This window comes from Ambystoma mexicanum, chromosome 11 (genome assembly GCF_040938575.1).
Source record: "Ambystoma mexicanum isolate Mex_15411 chromosome 11, UKY_AmexF1_1, whole genome shotgun sequence".
Taxonomy (NCBI): domain Eukaryota; kingdom Metazoa; phylum Chordata; class Amphibia; order Caudata; family Ambystomatidae; genus Ambystoma; species Ambystoma mexicanum.
Window position 1 is genome coordinate 1,321,720,684 of NC_090934.1, and position 22,460 is coordinate 1,321,743,143.

General features: G+C 48.7%; 1 protein-coding gene across 1 annotated transcript in view; it reads left to right on the forward strand.

Moving 5' to 3' along the window:
* The window catches only part of LEO1 (LEO1 homolog, Paf1/RNA polymerase II complex component), an 892,878-nt gene that overhangs the window by 684,503 nt on the left and 185,915 nt on the right, over positions 1–22,460 (forward strand). The window contains exon 8 of the mRNA XM_069624834.1: positions 16,860–16,994. Coding sequence (XP_069480935.1) covers positions 16,860–16,994 — 135 coding nt within the window. The remainder of the gene's footprint in view (positions 1–16,859; positions 16,995–22,460) is intronic.

Genomic DNA, 22,460 nt, shown 5'->3' on the forward strand with positions numbered 1-22,460 from the left:
GGTTCCCGCGTAAGATCAAATCTGTCCCCTTGGTGTGGGAGGCGCATTTCATGACCGCTATGCCCACTGGGAGCTGTAGTGCTTAATCAGCATGTCCAATAAGGCTGCGTGCTGCACTGGTGTGCCGTCTGCTTGGAGGTAGCCCCTCCTTTTCCAACGTGCTAAGCCTGCGTGCACGTCGACGTCACATAGGCGGAGTCACTGTACACTGTTACTTTCTGGTCTGCGTGATTCTCAATGGCGAGTATCTACGCTAATAATTCTGCAGCCTGTGCTGAATAATGAGATGGCATTTGTGCACTAAGAAGCACTTGAAACTCTCCATTTGCTGTGTGCTTTCACAGCCACGCCTGTGTATCTTTGCCCATCACTCTATTCGATCCTCGATGACCAGTAAATAAAGACGATCTCTCCACCTGCCAAGGCATTTTCTTTCACCCTGGGAATTTCATCATAGAATTCTTCGCAGTCGTGTATCGGCTCTCCCTCAGTGATTGGTTCTGCAATGAACATGGCTGGATTTACTATCTTACATCAGACTATTTTGATCAATGGGTTTGATATGATCACTTCATAAGCAGAAGCTCTCTGTGATGTCAATGTGCCCTTAGGTTTCTCTAAAATGGCAAATAGTGAGTGCTCGACGTACGTCGTCATGGGGCATCCCATCACAATGGTTGTAGCCTTCTCTATGGCAAACGCTGCGGCAGCTAAACTGGCCTCTCATTACTGGGTCCAGATTCCCACTGTAGTATGCTAGGGGTTTGTACCCCAAGGAGGTTCTTTGAGCGAGCGCTGCCGTCATGACGCTGCCATTTGTGTGTGAAAACGGGTAAAATTCCTCGGCATAATTGGGAATTCCGAGAACTGGAGCTGTACAAATTGCTCTCTTGAGTTCAGTAAACCCTTCCTTCATGGCTTCAGACCATTCAGTATTTTCTTTCGTCACTTGGGCCTTCTTTAGGGCCTGAAGTAAAGGCTTAGTATAAGAGCTATAATCGAAAACCTGTGCTCTAACATAGTTGCATAGGCCTAGAAAGCTCTGCATTTGCTTTGTGTGTGGCTTAGCCGTGTTCAATATGGCTTCAGCCCTTTCTGGGGTCACTTTCTTTCCATCATGTGAGATCAACTGGCCTATGTACAGCACTTCTTGTTGACAATATTGTAACTTTTTCTTATCAACTTTATATCCTTTCTCAGCCAATATAGTCAATAGCTGAATAGAATCGTGCCTGCACTGATTTTGTGGTGCTGCAAATTAGGATGTCATCCACATATTGTAAGATGACACTTTCTAATATAATATTGCTCAAATCCATCTGAGGACTCTGTTGAAAATAGATGGAGACTCTCAGTACCCTTGTGGCAGCCTCGTGCTTTTCAGACGCATTTGTTTGAACGTGAATGACATACAATCTTGTGAGTCAGGGTGCAATGGGATTGAGAAAAATGCATTTTTCAAGTCAATCACCGTGAAATATTTTGCCTCAACGAGTATATTACATAGAATTGTAGAGTGGTTAGGGACTAAAGGGAACGCGGCCTCAACAATATCGTTTATCGGTCCAAGATCTTGAATTAGCCTCCAAGACCCGCCCCTTTGATTTCTTGACGGGATAAACTGACGTATTACATGGTGACTCGGACGTCTCTAAGATGCTCTGGTTCATCATGGCAGAAATTGTCTTAGAAATCCCTTCATTTGCCCCTCTGGACATGGGATATTGTCGGGCTCTTGGTAGGATTGCTCCTGGTTTCAATTTAATTCTTACTTCTCCCACCCCCTTCAGGAGATCCACGTCATAGGGTCCAGTAGTCCACACTGAGATGGGCACTTTAGCTATATCGTCATCAAAATATTCAGGACGTTTTAGTGCCAACATCATTCTCTGAGGTACCTCTCTTTTGATCATCTTTACCAGAAAGGTGAGGCTTACTTCTACCATTTCTGCTTGTTCTTCAAACAGGTCATCATCAGTGACGTCAGTCACTCGATATCCTTCGATGGCGAAAATCGCGTAACCGTTAACCAAAACCACTTTCCCTCGCACTACAGCTGCGTGTATTATTAAGGGAAATGCTTGTCCCTGCTCCTCATGCATAGGTATTCTTGGTCTGAATAAAAATTCATCAGGGGTTCTCGTTACTTTATTTGCAAGGCCTGGCAATCCCGCCATAAGCACACGCATGCCATATGCGAATATTTCTGGCTCTAATGGTATGGCCCTCATGGCTATGTGTCCAGAGTATGCTCTAATTATTTCACATACATTTGAATAGTGCATTCCTGGAGTTGAGCAGACTATGCCCTCCTCCGTGAACGAAATTGTCATGTTCAACTTTGTCATTAGGTCTCGACCCAAAATATTTACTGGGGTCTGACGAAAATATGATAAGGGTACATTCATTTCGCATTCTCCTATGGAGACTGGGAGTGCGTTTGTAAAGGGAACTCGACTGTGAGCTCCTGTGAAACGGAGTATCTATGGCCTCGCCGGACAAGGAAAACATGCCTTTATGTATGCACAAGCGTGTTGCACCTGTGTCTACTAGGAAGGAATAACCTTTGCCCCCTATAACAACATCCACCCTATGTTCCATATGAGGGTCTGGTGTCACTGATAGGATAGAGCACATCAGGATTCCCAGTGAACTGTCCTAGTTCATATACAAGTTTGGCCCACTGTGCACTTGTAGATTTTCCCCATTCCCATTGTTGCTTCCTTTCCAGGGTTCTAGGTCTGCCCTGTGCTCATTGCCTGTGACACTTGCAACGGTGTCTGTTGGATTTGTCCTTGCGGAAAACTGCCCATGCTCTGAGGTTGCACTCCGTGCTGTGCTCCTGGTGCTTATTGTACCGTGTGATTCTGTGCAACGCCCTGTTGTACAAGCAGGTGGACTCGTTATGCCTGCTCCCATCCCTTGGCCGTTCTGCATCATGCCTTAATTTCTGCATGTGCGCGCCAAGTGCCCTGTCATTCCACACAGCCAATATACTGGCGCTGGTTGGACTATTTGCCCATTTGACATATCTGGGTTTCCATTTTGCATGTTTTGAAAGCCTCCCTGACTGCTCTGCCATCCTCTTCCCCTAAATCCTTTTCTCCAGCATGGGGTCTGGCATGGATTCACATGCTCATGAATATTCCCTGTCGTCAGGCTGGGAATCCTCGGTACAAAAAAAATCAGTATCAGTTTCGATTCTGATCTGTCTTTCCTAGTAGTAACCAATCACTGATCTCTGGGTCATACTGCCCACAGCCAATGACTGCCCTCTCCCTAAGTCCCGCCTCCGGCAGCCATCCTCAGATTTTTACCGCACGTTCAACTGTTGGGAGTTCTCGTGCTTAGCTCTCGAGCTTTTGCTGTGTTTTCACACTTTTTCAAAGAGAATTTCTAATTTTTCGGTTAAATTGAGCCTCAAGCTCCACCGTCTTTACATCCGATCAACGGGGACCCGTTTCGGAAGTTTCTGCACCCCCCAAGGGTGAAGATTTCGTTGAACTTTTGGAGGATTCCAGAAGTTTCTGAGGCCTACCCCGGACATGGCCCAGGAGAAAGGGAGCTTGACGCCCGGGAAGCTGTTCAGGGCCTGCCTTGAATGCCAGCTGCAGAACGTGTTCAAGGAAGACGAGCATTCCTTATGCCTCTACTGTCTTCACAAGGACAAAATGCACGTGGAGGAGGACTGTGTGTTTTACGGGGACATGTCGGAGCGGACCATGAGGGACCGCCAACTGGCTGGAAGGAAAGAGCCCGTCAGGTGAGAAGAGAAAGAAGAAATCTGAGTGCTCTTCTAAGTCCTGTGAGGGTGCCCCGGCGACGGGGGCCCAACAGAAGGCTAAGCACCACGAGTCCGCGGGCACCGGGAGTGCCGAACGGTCGGGCTCCTCGGCTGCCAGGCCGGGTGCATCCTCCCCGGCGCCATCGACCACGAGCCAACGCTCTGGCTCGGGTAAGAGGAAATCCGAGAACCCGGCTAAGCTTCTGGAGAGGCCCCGGTCGATCTCGAAGATTTCGGCTGAGGGGGAGCCAGGCGGGGAGCACTCCCCCAAAGTGAAGGCCACAAGCACGTAGTCGGTGGCTAAGGCCTTGATTCACCCAGCCAAGGCCTCTATCGAGGAGGTTGCGGCAACCCTGGTGCAGGCTGCGGAGGTTACACCTGTGGTAGCAGCCTCGGGGCCAAGAGTCTCCCTGCCACCTCGGAGGGAGGCATCTTTCAAGCCCATTGAAGGAACCCCCACGAAAGCCCTGGTGGAGAAAGAGGGGGGGCAGTGGCCGTCATGGATTCAGACACAACCTCCAAGGAGGAACTTGTCGAAGCCCCTGAGAGCCACGACGCGGGCATGGAGGCGGACCAGCTCGTCGAGAGGCATCCCGACGAGGGGGACGACGGAAGAGATGGCGGCGCCGATGGGACCCCCAGACCAACCGTCGCGCCCGTCGCAGCCAGTGCCGCAGGACAACTCGGCGGCCATTTTGATGGCAATTCAATCCTTATGCTCTGAAATAAGGACTAGATTGCCTTTACCTCCAATGGGGGAGCTGGAACCAGGCCCGACGGAGGAGCCAGGGGCAGGGCTGTCGGGGAAGTCCACCACCCAAGAGGAGAAGAACACATCCTCCTGCACCCTTCCAGGCCTCGAGGCCTGCTCAACCCTCCTCCCCGGTCCGCGGGGATGACACAAACACGGCCACGACGGGCATGGACGACGAGGGCGGCGGCGACGGCGGGGTAGACCTCCCGTCGGCCCCCCCGCCCTCCCCGGGCTTCACCGCCCGATGAGATAGGATCATTCCATGCGATGATCTCCAGGGCATCCGAGCTCTTCCAGCTCTGCCCCGAAGAAAAGGAGGGGTTCCTCTATCAACGTCGAGAGACCAAGAGGAAGACGGTCCTCGCGGTACCTCTACTGGATGACATCTGGGACGAGGGGCTCTCCCTCCTCAAGAACCAGTCCACGACGCGGGCAAAATGGGACAGATCCGAAAAGTACCTGGTCCCCGACGCGGCTCCTCTATGCCTTAGAACACAGCCGACCCCAGATTCAGTCGTCTCGGCGGCGGCCAGGAAGAAGGCGGGGGGGCATCGACATCGACTTCACTGCCGCACGGTGAGGGAAAGAAGCTCGACTCGATGGGACGACGAGTCATCACGTTGGCGGCGACGATTAAGGCGGCCAACGCCCTGGCTATCGTTGCCCGTTACGACAGGGAACTTTGGTATAAAATCGCTCCCTTGTTGGACTTCCTGCCGGACGACAAGAGGGCAGAAGCCCTGGAAATCCTGCAAGAAGACCACGGCAGAACGGTGGCAACGGACATCGCTGACACCGGTTTCCGCCAGTTGGGCAACGGTGTTTGCCTCAGACGGCGCGGATGGCTGAAGGTGACGGATTTCTGCCAGGACGTACAAGCCAAAGTGTTGGACATGCCCTTCGACGGGAACAACCTGTTTGGGAAGACAGTCGATGAGTACCTGCAAGCCATCAAAATGGACACGGAGACAGCCCGGTCCCTGGGAGTTCTCCAGCAACGACAGCCGTCCTTTCGGAACAACGGAGGCAAGCAAGTGGCCTCCAAAGGTTCCGGCAACGGCTCCTCTACCTACCGTCAAGGCGGCCCATTCCTCGTCACAGGAGGCCTATAGAGGACGGGGCAAGTCTGGAGGTTTCCGCCGTCGTCGCCAGGGAGTTCAAGGCGGCCTCGAAACAGGACTGAACCGACCATGGCGTCGGGGCCCCCACCGAAGCACCCCGGTGGGAGGCCGGCTGGCGAAGTTCGTCAGCGTGTGGGAGTCCATCTCCACCGACCGTTGGGTGCTGGATACCCTGGCCCAAGGGCACCATCGAGTTTCTAAAGAAGTGCCTTCGCGTGCCACCCATGGCCATGAAGGAAAACGTACCCCAGCTGCTGCTGGAGGTAAGGGCGATGCTCAAGAAAGGTGCCATCGAGCTCGTCCCAAAGAGACTTCGGGGCTCCGGGGTCTACTCAAGATACTTTCTCGTTAAGAAGAAGACAGGAGGTTGGCGTCCCATCCTGGACCTGCGGCGACTGAACAAGTGCATCAAGACTCAGAAGTTCTGGATGGTCACCCTCCCGCACGTGCTGGGACAGCTGGAGGAGAACGATTTCCTGTCGTCGTTGGACTTGGAGGATGCCTACTTCCACATCCCCATTCTAAAAGGACACCGGAAGTTCCTCAGGTTCGTGGTCCAAGGACGGCACTGCCAGTTCAAGGCCCTCCCGTTCGGATTAAAGTCGGCACCCAGGGTATTCACCAAGTGCCTAGCACCAGTGGCGGTGTGGCTATGCCTGCAAGGGATCCACGTCTATCCCTACCTGGAGGACTGGCTCATCCGAGCAAGGAATAGGGAGCTTGCCGTAGAACACACAGCGAAGACCATCCAGCTACTCGCGGACCTGGGGTTCTCATCAACTTCCCCAAATCCCACCTGGTCCCTTCGCAGGTCGCCCTGTTTCTGGGAGCCAAGCTCGACACAGTGGCACGGCTGGCGTCGCCGTCCGACGAAAGCCATCCTGGGCAAGGTGCAACGCCTGCTAGCCACGGACGTAGCCAGGGTTAGATCCATCAAATCCCTTCTCAGGATGATGTCCTCCTGCATCTATCTGGTACACCTCTGCAGACTTCGAATGCGTCCACTGCAAGAGTTCCTCGACGCACGCTGGTTCCAGGCGACGGGCAGCTTCGAGGACAGAATACCGCTCAACGAGACCTTCCGACAAGCGATCCAGTGGTGGGGCACCCGCACTCATCTGACGGCCGGGCCAGACTTTCAGACCCCAGCTCACCAGGTAACGGCGATGGCGGATGCCTCCCTGGAAGGGTGGGGAGTGCATAACGGAAATCTCCATGCGAGAGGCCTTTGGCTCCTGGATGAAAAACAGCTTCATAGCAACATTTTGGAGCTCCGCGCAGTGTTTTGGGCCCTCGGGTCCTTTCTTCCGTCCCTCAAGGGCAAGGTGGTGAGGATCTTCACCGACAACACAACCAAAATGTTCTACATCAGGAAGCGGGGTGGAACCAGATCACCAGCCCTGTCCAAGTAATCCCAGGATCTGTGGCACTGGGCTGTCGACCAGGGGATGTTTCTGGTACCTTTTCATCTGGCAGGGATAAAGAACACCATCGCCGACTCACTCAGCAGGGAGCTGCGCTCGTGCCACGAGTGGGAGCTACGCCAGGATCAAGTGGATCGACTCTTCAGGCTGTGGGGCATACCCCAGGTCGATCTCTTCGCGACGGCGACAAACTCCAAGTGCCAGATGTTCGCCAGCAGGTTCCCCCAACCGAGGAACATGGGCAATGCTTTCTCGTTCCCCTGGGACAATCTGTTCCTCTGCTTTCTCGCCATTGCCACTGCTACTCCGGCTCGTCAACCAGCTCAAGAGGCCCCGGTGCAGGATGATCCTCGTCGCATGGCCGAGACAGATCTGGTCCCGGACCTTCTGGACTTATCGGCGTCCCCACCAGTCAAACTGCCCGTGGACGCGGATCTTCTCTCCAGAGAGGGAGGCGCCATTCTTCATCACGACCCGAAGTCGCTGAACTTGCAGGCCTGGCTCCTGCGGCACTAGAGTTTGGGGGATACGATATACCGGCCAACTGCAGAGAGGTTCTTGCAAAGGCCAGGGCGTCCTCAACTCTCAAGTGTTACGGACACAAATGGAAGAGGTTCTCTGTCTGGTGCCGGGCACAGAAGATTAACCCTCTACGGATTACGGCCCCTCAAGTGCCCCTCAAGTGCCGTACCTACTGTCGTTGGCCAAGGCTGGACTAGCTCACGCCTCCATCAAGTTACATCTGGCTGCCATCTCCAGATACACCAGGACAACAGGACGGGTGTCCTTGTGGTCTCATCGCCTGGTGAAGGAATTTATGAAGGGACTATTCCGCTCGTTCCCGTCGGTGAAGGCCCCAGCCCCGGCGTGGGAGCTCAACGTGGTGCTGACTAGGCTCATGGGGACCCCGTTCTAGCCTATGCATACGGCACCGTTGAAGTTCCTATCGTGGAAAACAGCTTTTCTTGTGGCCATCACCTCCGCACGGCACGTGGGAGAGATTCAGGCCCTATCTTGCAAGCCTCCATACTTGACTTTTCACGACACGAGCGTAGTGCTCAGGATGCACCCCTCCTTCATGCCCAAGGTGCTGTCGGACTTCCACCTCAACGAGCCCTTGGTGTTGCCAGTTTTCTTCCCGTCGCCTTCGTCGCCGGCCGAGAGGACTTTGCACTCGCTGGATGTAGCTAGAGCGCTGAAGTTCTACGTGGACCGCACGAAGAGTTTTCGGAAGACGTCGCAGCTTTTTGTGAACTTTGGACCTGTGAATCAAGGGAAGGCTCTCTCGAAGGCTTCCATTTCCAGATGGCTCTCCGGCTGTATCATGCACTGTCACCGGTTGGCAAACCGACGGCTGCCCGGCCGTCCGAGAGCCCATTCGACCAGAGCGATCACTGCTACCACGGCGTTCTTGTCTGGTGTGCCCCTGCTGGACATCTGCAGGGCTGCTACGTGGAGGTCAGTGCACACTTTCACGAAATTCTACTGCGTCGATCGGGATTCCAGGGAGGAGTCAGGGTCGGCCAAGCAGTGCTGCGCAACCTGTTCGCCTGAAGGGCCTGGTGAGGAGGTAAGAGTTGCTTAATGTTGAGTTTATATATTGCTTAACGTTGAGCCTTTTGCCACCTCGCGTGGTTGTGCATGTGTGTACTGCTATGTAATCTTATATTCATGAGCATGTGAATCCATGCCAGACCCCATGCTGAAGAAGGAACAAGTTACTTACCTGTAACTGTTCTCCAGCATGGGTCTGGCATGGATTCACATGCGAACCCTCCCGCCTTCCCCTCTGCGGCTCTTTACTTGGTCATACTGCCACTTTACGTGCTTCCAAATCTGAGGATGGCTGCCGGAGGCGGGGTTTAGGGAGAGGGCAGTCTTTGGCTGTGGGCAGTATGACCCAGAGATCAGTGATTGGTTACTACTAGGAAAGACAGATCAGAAACGAAACTGATACTGATTTATTTCTGTACCGAGGATTCCCAGCCTGACTCCGGGGAATATTCGTGAGCATGTGAATCCATGCCAGACCCATGCTGGAGAACAGTTACAGGTAAGTAACTTGTTCCTTCCCCGTGGGTAAAATCCTACGTTGCCCTGATTATTCTGTTGTGGACTAGCCACCTGCTGCATGCTTTGTTCAGCTGTTTTAGTTAGAATGGCTCCTTCAAGAGCATACTTTGGTAGTTTCTTCTGCACCAGTTTTGCTTCTTCACCCTTCCGAGTTGCCTCCTTTTTTGCGATTCTTTTTCTGCAGCAGTCTACAATAATGTGCGATAGTCAACTGTATTTCAGCCCAAGGTTTAGCCTCAACTCCTACCAATTTCTTGAGTTGTTTCTGCAGTGGTTCTGGCAATCCTTGGCACAATATATGGTAAAACCCAGGTATTGATTTTATCCAAGATTCATGCGTTTCGAGCACCCATGCGTCTTGGAAATTCTGTATATAAATGAACGGATCTTCAGAATCCTTCATTTTTTGAGTCATTATGGCTCCCATATCGGAAGTATCTGGGTAAAGTACTTGTAGCGTTTTCCATACTGCTGCTCTGCAATTGTTAAATGGCGCTCCGTCATGTGCGGTATTGATTGTGGTTACACCAGGCTACCCTGCCCGTGCCCACACATCGTCTGCTCTCACCAAGCATGGCAATGAGAAGACCCTTGATGTCTCCTATGGCTAACGTGTTTCCCCCTGTCATTTTTTCTAACTCATGTATACATTTTCCAGCTCCCGATGTCAGCATGGGAAGCTTGTTCTTCAAGTTTTCCCGATCCATGTGTGGCCATGGAATATATTGTGGTCTTACTCCCCCCCTTCTCTAGTAGCGTAAATTGGAATGCATAGCCCTCTTTTTCTTCTCTCATTGTGTTCCGGTCTTTAGCAGGGGTAACATTCCTGCATCGCCATCTACCTGGCAATGTCCTTAGCCTATCCACATAGGGCGTTGAAGACACCCCCCTCTGACCATGAGACACTTCATGTCTCAGACCACGTGGCTGACTCTGATGCCCTTGGTGCAGACTCGCTAGTATCTGACCATCTTATCCCTTTTTCTCCTGGGAGACGTCCTTCGTTCTGTCTCCCTCCTTCTCTTTCCTTGCGCTCCTCTCCTTCGGAGTCGGATATTGTGTGTTCCCAATTCATGCAACTTCTTGTATCCTCTTATTCCTAGCCTATCCAGGGATAGGTCTTTATTCCCACTACTTCGGGTGACATCCTCAGTGTCATACAGCTGAGGGCTCTCCAGGTTCTCGTCTTCCCCCTCCCCTTGGGGTATTTGTTCTAGCCCCATTTCATCATATATTTTATCGATCGTTTCTTCGATGCTTCTGGTGTCGAAGTCATCGTCAATATTCGCCCTAGATGTGCCTGGTATTGATTTGTGTGCAGGAAAGAATTCTTCAATGTCTTCCCAGACTACAACTGGGTCTGGTTTTTTAACTTCCCTTTCCAGATATTCAAGATCGCGTGCTCTGTCTTCGCTTACGTTCGATATCGTCATCAAATTCTTTGCGCTTCCTTGCTTCTTCTCTGACCCTATCTTCTTCCTTTCTCTTTTCATTTTTACGTTCATCTGCCCTTTGTATTTCCTCATCTCTTCATCTTTTTATTCTTTTCTCACGTATCCTTTTAACCTCTGCTGTTTCTCTCTGTCTTGATCGTAGGCTTCTCTTGGGTTGCGATCGAGCTGTTTTTCTTGCTCCTCGCGATATAGCTGCTCTCGTCTGTCTTTCCTTCTTATCCTTTTGTCTTTTAATTCCTTTTCTTTCCCCTTTCTCTCTGTTTCATCTAACCTATCCTTTCGTCTTGCATCATCAATGCCTTTACCATTGAATTTCAATAAAATATGTCCTCCCATCCATTTGTCTTTCACGAATGCCATCTCATCAATTCTGTCTCTGCTCCCTTTCCATTTCTTCCCTTCTCTTTCTTTGTCGAGAGAAGCACTTGTCTGGGCCTGATCTTTACTTTCATCATCGCGCCTCCCCTTGTCCCTTGGGACTGTGGAGGTAATATTATTTTCCTTACCCTTCCCTTGATTTTCGTCACTATGTGTAGGTGACTCATATGCAAGGTTGCTGTACCCCGTGGCTGCTTTAAGTTCCCTCAACGGGTATAATCACCTTCATCTTTAGTTTCGGGTGGGGCAGGTGGCGCGGTAGGCGTCTCACCCCCCTCAGTGCATACATTAAGTATCCAATCTGTTGACGGCTCTTCCTCCTTTACGTGTTTGTACATTTTCCACAATTCAAGCATAGCAAGGCCTTTTTCTAACTTCTTGCCTGTATATGTGGCATGCAAATAAGTCGTCATATGTTGTAAAACGGCTTTAGATAAAGACCCATTTTGTGGCAACGGTATAAACATCTTATGGGCAGTACCTTTAACCCACTTGGTGGTATACTTCTTTAGCTTGGGTGCGTGTTTTGGCAATTGCTTGCATAAGTGTGCTAATAGTTATGTCTTCCATGTTTAAATCTGTTCCCTTTCCTCTTATATAACACTTGCAAATGCCTTCGTGTGGCTTAAACAACTTGTGACAATACGAGCGAGCACCCAACACGCAAGCTCCAATCCAAATTTTCACAAACATTTTTATATTACCAATCTGCTCAAAAACACCAATTCATATGCGATTCCGTCTCAGCTATTGAATCGCGCAAAATGTTTTAATCAGTTCTCTTAAAAAGAATTTCACATGTGACGTCACGACAGAAAACATGTAAGACAGAGACTTGACAGACTAGACGGACACCAGCTGGACACAGATACCTCTGCCTCTAATCATTACCCCTTCATGGAGTGTAAATGAACCCCTTTCACAACGTCTTTAAACGTTGTGGTAGTCTATTTGTTCCCCATTATGTGGGACTCTGAGTACACGTTTCTTCTAGCCGCTATATTAGCATAGGAATAAGGCGAATCCTCTCACTTCTCAGGTGTCTGCCCTTGTAACCACTCTCTTCTCGGGTGACCACCCCGGGAACCTCCATTATTGTCGATTAATTATCCCCTTTATATATATAGTCTTCTCTACTTCTGACTATATTTTGTTTTTCCTCCTCCCTCTGTTACCTTGTCCCCTTACTTGTTCTAAGGCATGCACTGTTTGCCAAAGCACTACATTTTTGTTTCACTCACCGTTCACATTGTTCATCTCTGGACCCTCGGGATCTCCGTCTTTGGTACCGCCTTCTTCAGCTTTTCGCCCGATCAGCTGCCCGCAGGAATGGGAAAGGATGCGTTGGGAAAGCGGGTCCCTTCAGGCCCTGACTGCAGTTTTCTTGCTTACACTACCATTGTCTATGGGGAGCTTCACGGTCTACTCGGCCGAATGGCAAAGGACTTGTGATATTGCTGAAGACTTAGGGTTACTTTGTCGACGGTCAATAGGTGTCTTATTTCAATCAAGAATCGATAGTCGATAAACCGTCTGATCTTTGCTACCAAGTGTACCGAGAGAGACCCCCGGTCGGCCCATAGTCGGGGTTTGCTCTGTAGTACTTTAAAATGAGAGAGCTGCACCTCGAGATGGATGGAGGTGCAGCGTCTCTTACTCCAACACCAATCAATAAGGACAACTCAATGGTTTGGCAAAGGGGAATCCGTTTAATGACAAGTACAAAAAACGGGGAAACATGGAAATCGACAGCAGTGCGACAGCCCGTCTCACTTCAACTCCCTCAAACTTCATACAAAACATAACTTTTATACTCAAAACGCGTCATAATCTGACATGTAACACTCAAAAGTTAACATGCATTTCTATTGGTTGAGAAAAGGTAACTTTAATATAGGTGCTATATCTGTATATGGTAATGGAGTGAGGGGATTGAGTAAATACTGTCAGGTGGGCATCTAAGCCCTTCCTTCATAAATGACTACTGTAAACGTCACTAAATGTACGACGTTAGAATTGGTTCTACTAACTATAGGACCCTAGATTGTTTGGTCCACTGTAATTGGGTTGGCTTCAACCCCATGCATAACTATTATTAATAATAATAATAATAATAATAATATCTCTCCACTTTTCCTAGCAGCATGCAGAATGGTCAACCAGGTGCAGGACGTCCCTTAGCTCAGCATGCCTTCCTACAATCAGTCATCACTTTATAGGCTATGTGTCAATTAGTTCACTGTGGTTGGCCCCGAAACTGCATCTTTGTCTGGAAAAGTTTTGATATCTCTGTCTGGGCCGGTGCCAGGCGTAGGTGTGAAACTGTGCCTCCTTTCGCTTGGCTGGTCATGTGCTAGTACACCATGGATTTGCCTTGTTTATATCCATATGTGCATTTGATTTTCGTTTCACCCTGCCACCTGCATTCACTTTCTTATCTCGATTCTTCAGAGGCAGGATATTCTGTTCTTAGCTTCAATTAAAAGTAGCTACTGTCTGCAGCTTCTATCTATGTGACCTCGGCTTCCCTGGCACGAGCTGTCTCTGCCGAGTTTCGATTCGGCCTTTTTCCTCTTGATGCTAGAATATGAAACTTCTTACGTTTGGCCTGTAAGAACCTGAGTTGTTTCTGCTTTTTATGCAAAGTGGACCCGCACTCATAATATTGTGCTTCGTTTTGAGGTAGAATATGTACAATGGCCCTTGCTGCTCTATTCCTCTACTTAGCATAGCAAGCCGCACTGTTTTCTTTAGCTTCTTGCGGTTTCAAGCATATCTACAGGCGTTAGGTGGTTGAGTATCTTCATCATGCTTTCAGCTTAAGCTCTCTCGTATTTAAACAATGTTTTCTCCTTTTAGGTTCACGATATCTTTGTTTCAGGCGTTTCGTCCCTTTGTGTCATCCTTGGGTCGTCATATCTTCTATCTGTACGTCAGTCTGGGCCCTCGTGAAGTCACCATTCGCCCTCCATTAAGGATTTTCTGGTTTCTTCCTGTACAGTACTTAAACAATCTTCATTTCGTCTCATTTGCTGGTAGGGTTTTCTGAAAGGGTACTTTATTGCCCATGGTTGTCTGGTTATTGGTACTTCAATAGGTATTGTTCGTCTGATAGGTACTGAGCAGAGCCCTGCTGCGGTTCTCTGCTGGTTTATTTGCTCATCATACGTCACATATTTCGCTGTGAATGTTCCTGGAACTTCAAAATGGGCGACTGGCTTGCAGGCTTTATTTGGGACCTCCTCTACAACTTCTTCTGGAACCCTTGGCCGGAGTTCCTGTGTGTCACCATCCCTACAGCCTCCATCCGTGATCCAAACAGGATTGAGAGCTCATACTTAGGAAAGGCCCTTTCAGTGCATTATTGATAAAATGTTATACTATTTATTTTTTACATTTGTTTTCTAAACTTTCGAGTTGAATGTAGGATACACAATATATGCTCCATTATATGACACTGCATAAGGAAGGTACGGGCTGCACAACTATTTTTTTGGGAGTACTACCAATGATACATCTCCTTTAGTCACAGCATAGAAACAAATGATATGTGGTCTAGTGGACTTTGCAGTCTAATATAATGTTTTAATATCCTGTATAAATTGGCTTTATGCTTTAGATTTTTGTGTGCACTGTTCGGACAGTTTTTCTGACTTCCAACTAAGGGCTTAGTAAAACAATTCAACTGAGGCAGTACAAGATTTCACTCTTAGTATAAGGCTGTACCACCTTAGTTCAGGGTCCATAGGCGGAGCAGCCAGGCTTATCTTATGAGGGAGAGAGGACTGTAGAATCAGTACAAAGATATTGTAATACAAATGGTCCAATGAAACACTGTAACACTATGTATTGTACAAAATAAATGGTTTATTTAAATACAAATAGGCCCAGATAAATCTTGGGGGAAACGAGTACTATCACATTATATATAACCACAATTATAAAAACACATTATGCTTGAAGGTGCACAGCCCAAAGCATATAACCAAATTTGGAACACCTAACCGTAGTTCTAGGGAGGTCAAAACCAATAGTTATGTTTGGATTATTTACGGTAATACAGGGTAGTGCACCGTAACAGCTGTACCGTGACGCTCCGCAAGAAATCACATAGTAAGTCAACTCGACAATATACATTTCGGAATAGTGGAACACTTTTTCTAGGGACAGTAGAACACCCATAATTATTATTCTGTATAACAGTTATTCTAGGGGAATTGGACCTTTGGGTGTAATATTCAATTACAGTTGCTTTTCAGTTCAGACTAAGGGAAGCAATAACTCTTAACTTATTTTAGGATAACAGTTATACTCAAGCTAAGTAAAGCCTATATATACTTTTGTAAAGAGCTACCAGCAACCTAAAAGTTAAGTATGACCTAAGCAGACCGATTTGGAACAGGCTAACAGCAAGTCGGGGGTAAGCAAGTCTCAATTGAGAACACTCGTACAATTATCCTCACAGGAATAATGGTGAAACCAACGACATTATTTTTGGGAAGAGGGGAACTTTGTTATAATTACAACGGTATCTAAGGAAAGTAAGTCTTTGAAAATACTTATTTCGGAGTCCCCAGGTCGATTGAAAAGAAGGGCTACAGCAGACTCTGGTTACACAGCAGGCTCTCCGGTTGCTGCAAATAATCTCAGCCGCAAATTCTTCATCTTCCTCGTTGATTTTTGGTTCCAGTGGTCGACTACTTCTTCAGCTTCCAAGGTCAGACTTTTATGCAGTAACCAAGCCGATCAAACAGCCTTGCAACATTCAAACTTGGACGAGGGGTGGTTTGCAATCCTTTCAGGACAGCCAGCCTCGCTGTTTGAACTGGATTCTCACACTCAAGCTGGAAGACAAAGGGCTGCAGAATTTTGGACTCCTCCATCGCTTCCTGCCTTCACAGACACTCTGGAGCATGGGCGGGTAGTCCACAGGACGCACGCCGAAGATGAAAATCACACAAAGGAATTTCCCGCCCCCGGAGGTCAGGTGAAGGAACAAGAGACAAGGAACACTAAAAATGTGAAAAAAGACGACCGGGCCATTTTGGTAAAATGAGCACCCATGGGTGCCTTTACTGTGTAAATGGTCTGCGGTAAGGGTGAACCAAATTAATAAAAAGGTTCACTGCCACCAGCCATTTAGGTACGTTTGTCCTGGTAACATAAATGTTATATCAGAATGAGAATGGGGGTACATGCTATCTCCCCAGCACTCCACATAGGGTGGGGGGGTGCTGGTCTTGCCTAACTAATAAAATGTGAAAGGGATCCAAATATCCTTTCTACCCTTGGGAACAGTAGTTCTCAGGTTAACCAGAGAAAGTTAAAAGGGAGCCCCTAGGGCAACACAGCAACAATAGGCACTTATTGCCAAAAGGTTGCCGGAGGATAACTTTTAAAAGACACTGTGGAGAGACTTAAAAATGACACCCATAAAAGAAAGATTCTGTGAGCAAAAAGTTCTGGGGTAGACACAGGTCAGGAAGATTTATCATTACTATGAAAATCTTACCCAACGAGCAGGTGTTGGTGAGCGGTTGTTGTCTGCTTGTTTCATGATGTTTACATTTACCATAAATTGATACATTCATGAGCAATAATGTAACAGTATATTCACATTTGCAGCGTGGGACACCTTTATCTGCCAAAATGTTGTCAAAGCCGTGATGGAAGACTAAGAAAGCCCTCTGTCACCCTCTAACTGCACAGAAACCCGTTGCTAAACTTGCACTTTATCAATCCCCATGCATTCATATGTATTTCATATTACATAGATGTCATTATGGGGATAACGCATACAAAAATTCAAAAGTCTGATCAACTACAGATTATTAACAGCAGGCTAATCATTCATGTTTTTTCTTTTCATAGTATGTCATTGCATTTGGGTAATGAAGTGTTTGATGTCTACAAGGCTCCGCTACAAGGGGATCACAACCATCTGTTCATAAGACAGGGAACTGGTCTCCAGGGCCAGGCCGTGTTCAGAACCAAGTTGACCTTCAGGTAAGCCTGGACTAAGTAATGAAATGGTGGTCTTCTTACTGGTAAACATTATTCCTAAATGTTTTTTTGATGGCTTTGTGCATGTTGGATCTTTAACTTGATTTTTACACAATGAGACATTAAGCAAGGGGTGCAGTTAGTTGGCGGAGTGCATTCCTTTGTAGATTATTTGGAAAGAACGCCTTGGAAGTAGAAGACATCTTTTAGTATCACCTTCTGGAAGATAACTGTCGGTGTTGAATCACTGATATGGGTGGCTTTCTGGCCTCTGCTTCTCTAAGCCTGTTATTGCCAAGCCATGTACTACCAAGCAGCCTGCTTTTTACAACTTCTAAACCCTTTTGGAGGACAAAAGATACTTTTGGTCTGCAAAGACGTCCCTTTAAAGTGCAAATGCACCAATGTTAACATATTTGGACTTCTACGATAGTGCTTGCCTTAGATGGGTAGGGTGCTGCACCCTGCATAAGAATTTTAAATGGAACACTGCCAGCACTGATGGCCATTCATAGGCTCTTAGAAACAGATCACAATTAATCAATTTAAGGGGGGGGTTGAAAAGGCTCCTCGCTGCCACAAACCTTAGTCATACTGCACCACCCAGCTGCCGTAGGCCATCTGAGCAGGACCTCCTCTCACCCACCTACACAGATGCAAAAAGTTTGAATCTTGAATTCTTCATGTAAGAGGCTCCATGCTTCTCAAAGCATCTTCGCTCACCCCCAAGTCAGGAGCGAACTTCCTCAAGTTCCAACTAGGCTTGAAATGACACCTCCCCTGACTATTCTTCAGACTGCCACTTTTTGTTTTCATTTTTTTTCCAGATGGCTTGGACTACTACAACTTGCTTACTCCCCAATATACTCTGGATAGACAACTGCACCATGAATGCTATGTTATTTGATCTTATATAGTCTGATGTCTGCCATTTTCATGGCCCCTGGCACTTGGGGACCTTCATGAGATGGGTTGGGAAGTTAGTAAAGATCGAGGGAGGAGAGCAAGGTAGCTGTTGCAGCAATGCTGATGAGTGCAACTGAGGAGAAACCTGGCTCTGTGTTGTGTGTAACCTCATAGGTCTTTTTGGAGATCTAGACTGGCCACACTCTGGGATGGCTACTTTTGGTATCCAGTGTGAGTTTGTGGGGTACCCCGTCAAGATCAAGATCAACCAGGTTATAATCATGGGTTTTTGGCATGTTGTGTTCTGGTTTTGTGGAGGGGTGGGGTGTGGTGTGTTGGGATGTGGGCCAAAAAGGTTATTTGGTTGTCCATATTGGCTTTAGGTGAGGTTATGCTATGGGTACCTTTCATGTCTTTCCTCCACCAGTCCATATTAATAAATTACATTGAGAAATACTTTTATAGAATAGTTTAATGGTAAATGTTTGTGATTTTTATACGTTGCAAATATACATTAGCATAACCTTGCACACATAATTGGTCTAATTTCTACTTCCTCTTCCTTCCTACCTTATTGTTGCTTCAACATCTGGTCAGTGGGTCATCATTCTGGGTGCATCGATTAGTCTTCCTTTTCTTCTTGGTCATCTTCTTAAAGTCCCTGATTTCCAAACCATGTCACCAGCCCTGTGGAAGAAGCCCTGTACTCACCGGGTTCTCTTTCCTCTTCCAAACTGAATCCTGTATGACTGGTACAGTGAGTACATCTCTGAGGTCCAGGGGTCCTCTGAGTAGATTAGTGGGCTATTGCAGGCCTCCTTGTTAAGTAAGAATTAGTGTAGTCCAACTGGTGAGGACTACACAAGACTTCTCTGCTTGGTATTAGGTAACCCACCTTTTAATATAGGCATGTACTACACAAGTTGGTAGTGTTACTGAGCAGCCAGGCTTGTCTTAAGAGGGGTAATGTGAGCTGTAGAGCAGTACAATTGAAATCAGTAAGTACAAGTAGCCAGGTAACACTTGCACACTTCAAGTTATATATAAATATTTCTGATGCATGTTAATCTGCTTAGCATCACATAGTGTGCATATGGTCTGACATCCAGTGGTAACTGCGTAGTTTTGCATCTTGTCTTTCGGGGACCGAAAGGGGACGTCAGCATCGGCGTGTCTGTAACACTAGCCCTATCATGACATGTAGTGTACCCAAAATCGCTCACGCGCTGAGGTCCCTCAGATTGTTTTTTTCCGCCCAGATAACTGGTCGCCCTATAGCAGAGCTCTTACATAAGAGACATTGGGCCTCATTACACGGACGGCGGTAAGGGTTAATGGTCACCGTTAATGGTGCCAGTGACCGTTAACCCTTACCGCCTTACTACGAGGTCCCTTTGCGGGTGGGAGACTTTTAACGCCTGCTTTTTGCAGGTGTTAAAAACCAACCCGCAAAGGGACCAGGGAGCTAATTACGGTACTATAATTTTCGGTGCCGTAATTGGCACCTTCCCCATTCCCATTATGCCCTATGGGGCAAAAATGGGAATGGGGAAGGGCAATGGGGGAAGGGGGAATTACCGCCCCACCAACCTTGGAATAGGGCGGTAATTCCCCTTTCCTCCAAGGCGGTGCCAGTATTTTACCGGCATGGACCAAGGTGCTAATGGCACCTTGGTCCACCGCCGTCCGTGTAATGAGGCCCATTGTTTATCTTTATACCAACTTTGGCAGTTATTTCCCCATAAGTCACTTCAACAGTGATTAAGAACTTTGACGAAGACTGCAGGAGGTTTCTATGGCAGTGGATTTCGGTGCCTAAATCTGGTGGCTGAGCCATCCACGTGGCCGGGCCCTCTGGCCGGCCACACAGTAGGAAGAGTGGGGTTGGGGTGGCCATATCTTACGCTATGTCTTTCCCCCTCTTTGCCCTCTAGGTCTGGTCATCTTTGTCTATATCTTTCGCTATGGAAAGGACACCATTTAGGTTCTGCCCCTAGTGTAGGGTCAGGTACCCGTGGAAAGACTAGCACAGTATATGTGTAATTCTTGTCTACCCCTAGATCACAACGAGAAGCAGTGTGCGGCCTGTAGACTCCTTCGGCCTAAGACCCTTACGGAGCGCCGTGTAAAGCGGTGGGCCGCTTACGGCACGTCGCAGGCTCAACCCTCTTCCCCCACGCCGCACCCGCCGAAAGTGACAGGGGCACTGATGATGACCAGATATCCGTGTCGAATGTCATCGACCTTGAGGCGGACACTTCTAGGTCCGTCACGCCCATCTCCGACCCCTCTAGGCCTGGCATAAGTCTCGCTTTGCGGACAACACCCAGCGACAGGGGCGTACAGAAACCACACACTAAGCACACAACCCCATCACCGATTTCGACGGTTCCGTTAAAAAGGTGAAAGTGCACACAGGACCGCCGATAATTTCAACGGAATCCTCTGATCTGGTAGATCAACAGCCTTCCCTGCATCCGCAGCATCATCTTGCAACTGGGCACTCCAAAGTTAAGGGCGCTACCTCTAAATCGGGTTTACTTGCCGAATCGCGATCTTCCGACGCTACGGCGCCCCGGTAGGCCTGAAACCTACTCCTAGGCCTCCAAGCCTTTCTGCAGGTGAAAAAGTCCCAGTTGGCGGTAAACCTACCACTGACCCGTTGACTCATGCCGAATCGGCAGAGATTGAGGACAGTCTTGCGAGGATTACTTCGGCGGTTGGGCTGATGCCTAAGAAACAGCGTCTCGCAGACAGTTCTAAAGACATGCCACGGCACCCCAGTACTTGCAAAATCTACGAGTACAGTCAGGAGCCACCGTCCAACACCCTTGGGAACAAAAGGCCATGCCGAGAGGAAGACAACGTTTTTCCACCGTTTGCCCCTGCTGGTCCGTCTAAGTGGACCAGGGAAAAGTTCAAAGGGGGACTGCCTAGAAAGGATTGTCTCGAGTTCAGAGCATCCTTCCCTAAGAGAGCTCGTGAAGACCCTCTTTTGGTGTTTACTTCACGTTTCCCTGAAAATCTTGACTCTCAAGACCCTTCGGCTTCTGTCCACCATGAAGATGTGATCCAGATGGACACTTGCCAAGACATCTATGATGAAGATGAAGACCCTTCCTTCCTACAACACTACTCTGATGACCAGGCGGATGCCTTGGACAACTGGGAGGAAACCCATCAAGTGTTGACGAAGCCATGGGCGCTCCCTAGGCAAGATCAGGACACTGATGTCCTATGCCTGGACTCCCCTCCTACCACCCCGGCCCGCCAGGCCTCGCCTGTGGACGATCAAATGGCTTTCAGTGCCATCTTAAGGAAGGCAGCAGAGCACTTTAAGATCACCATCCCAGAGGCGGTTCACGAACAAGATTTTGTGGAGGACATTCCAAAGAGAAACCCCCCTCAAGCCAAGCCATTCCTCTCCTGAACTCTGTTAAAAGAAGGTTGGCCCCTTCCCTGGTCACACCAGCACAGACCTGGGCAGTGAATCCAAGAGTTGAGAAACTATTTTGGCCATCTGCTACTCACCCTCAATATACTAAAGTCCACGCCACCCACGACTCCTTGGTAGTGACTACCACCCGGAAACGGGTAGGGGTTCCACTTGCTATGAGGGAGGCACCTCCGGATAAGGACTCTAAAAGGTTGTACGCCTTAGGTTAACTCGGCAGCTGCGTTCACCGCACGCATAGCAAATAACACTACGTTGCTTGCCAGTTACGCAGACACATAATGGAACCTTGTACAAGGTCTCCAGGAGGTTCCTGAACCCACTAGGTCCAGACTACTCACCGTTGTGGCTGAGGGCGGGCAAGTAAATCAAAGTATAAATAAAAACACTCTGGACCCTGCTGAGACGGCAGACAGGTCCCTGGCCCAGGGCACACTACTAAAGCGGCATGCTTGGCTCTGTAACTCTGGGTTTAATCTGAAACACAGGCTGCTCTTATTAACAAACCCATAGAAGAGACCAATCTCTTTGGTAAAGCGGTCGACGATGCTCTGGAGACGGCCAAGAAAGAGCATGAGACACTTAAGTCCTTACAACAAATGACACAGAAGCCTTCCTACCCAGAGGGGAGGCGGTTCTCATTCCTTTCAATGCCAATCCCGTTCAGGTCAAAATAATTACAATACGGGAAGCTGGAACCCTGGGCAAGCATCCGGAAGCCTTACCAACTACCCACCTAGGGGTCAATGACGTGGCAAAGGCAGAGGTCCCAACTCCAGAGGAGCCGCAGCCTCTGGTCAGAAATGACCAACGGATCCAGATCCACGCCCATGACACCCCGGTCGGGGGGCGATTAACATCTTTCCTTGCGCCATGGGAGGGGACAACTTCAGACCAGTGGGTCATAAAGATGATCGCCCACGGGTACTGCGTGGAATTCGCTCGACCACCACGTTAACGACACCTCACGCCGAACCATCTGCAGATCCTGATTGAAGAGGTGGAAGCACTTCTGGGAAAGGACGCCATAGAAGCCGTCCCTATTTTTCAGGTAAACAAGTGTATTTATTCAGTGTACTTCCTTGTACCCAAAAAGGACCTCACCATGC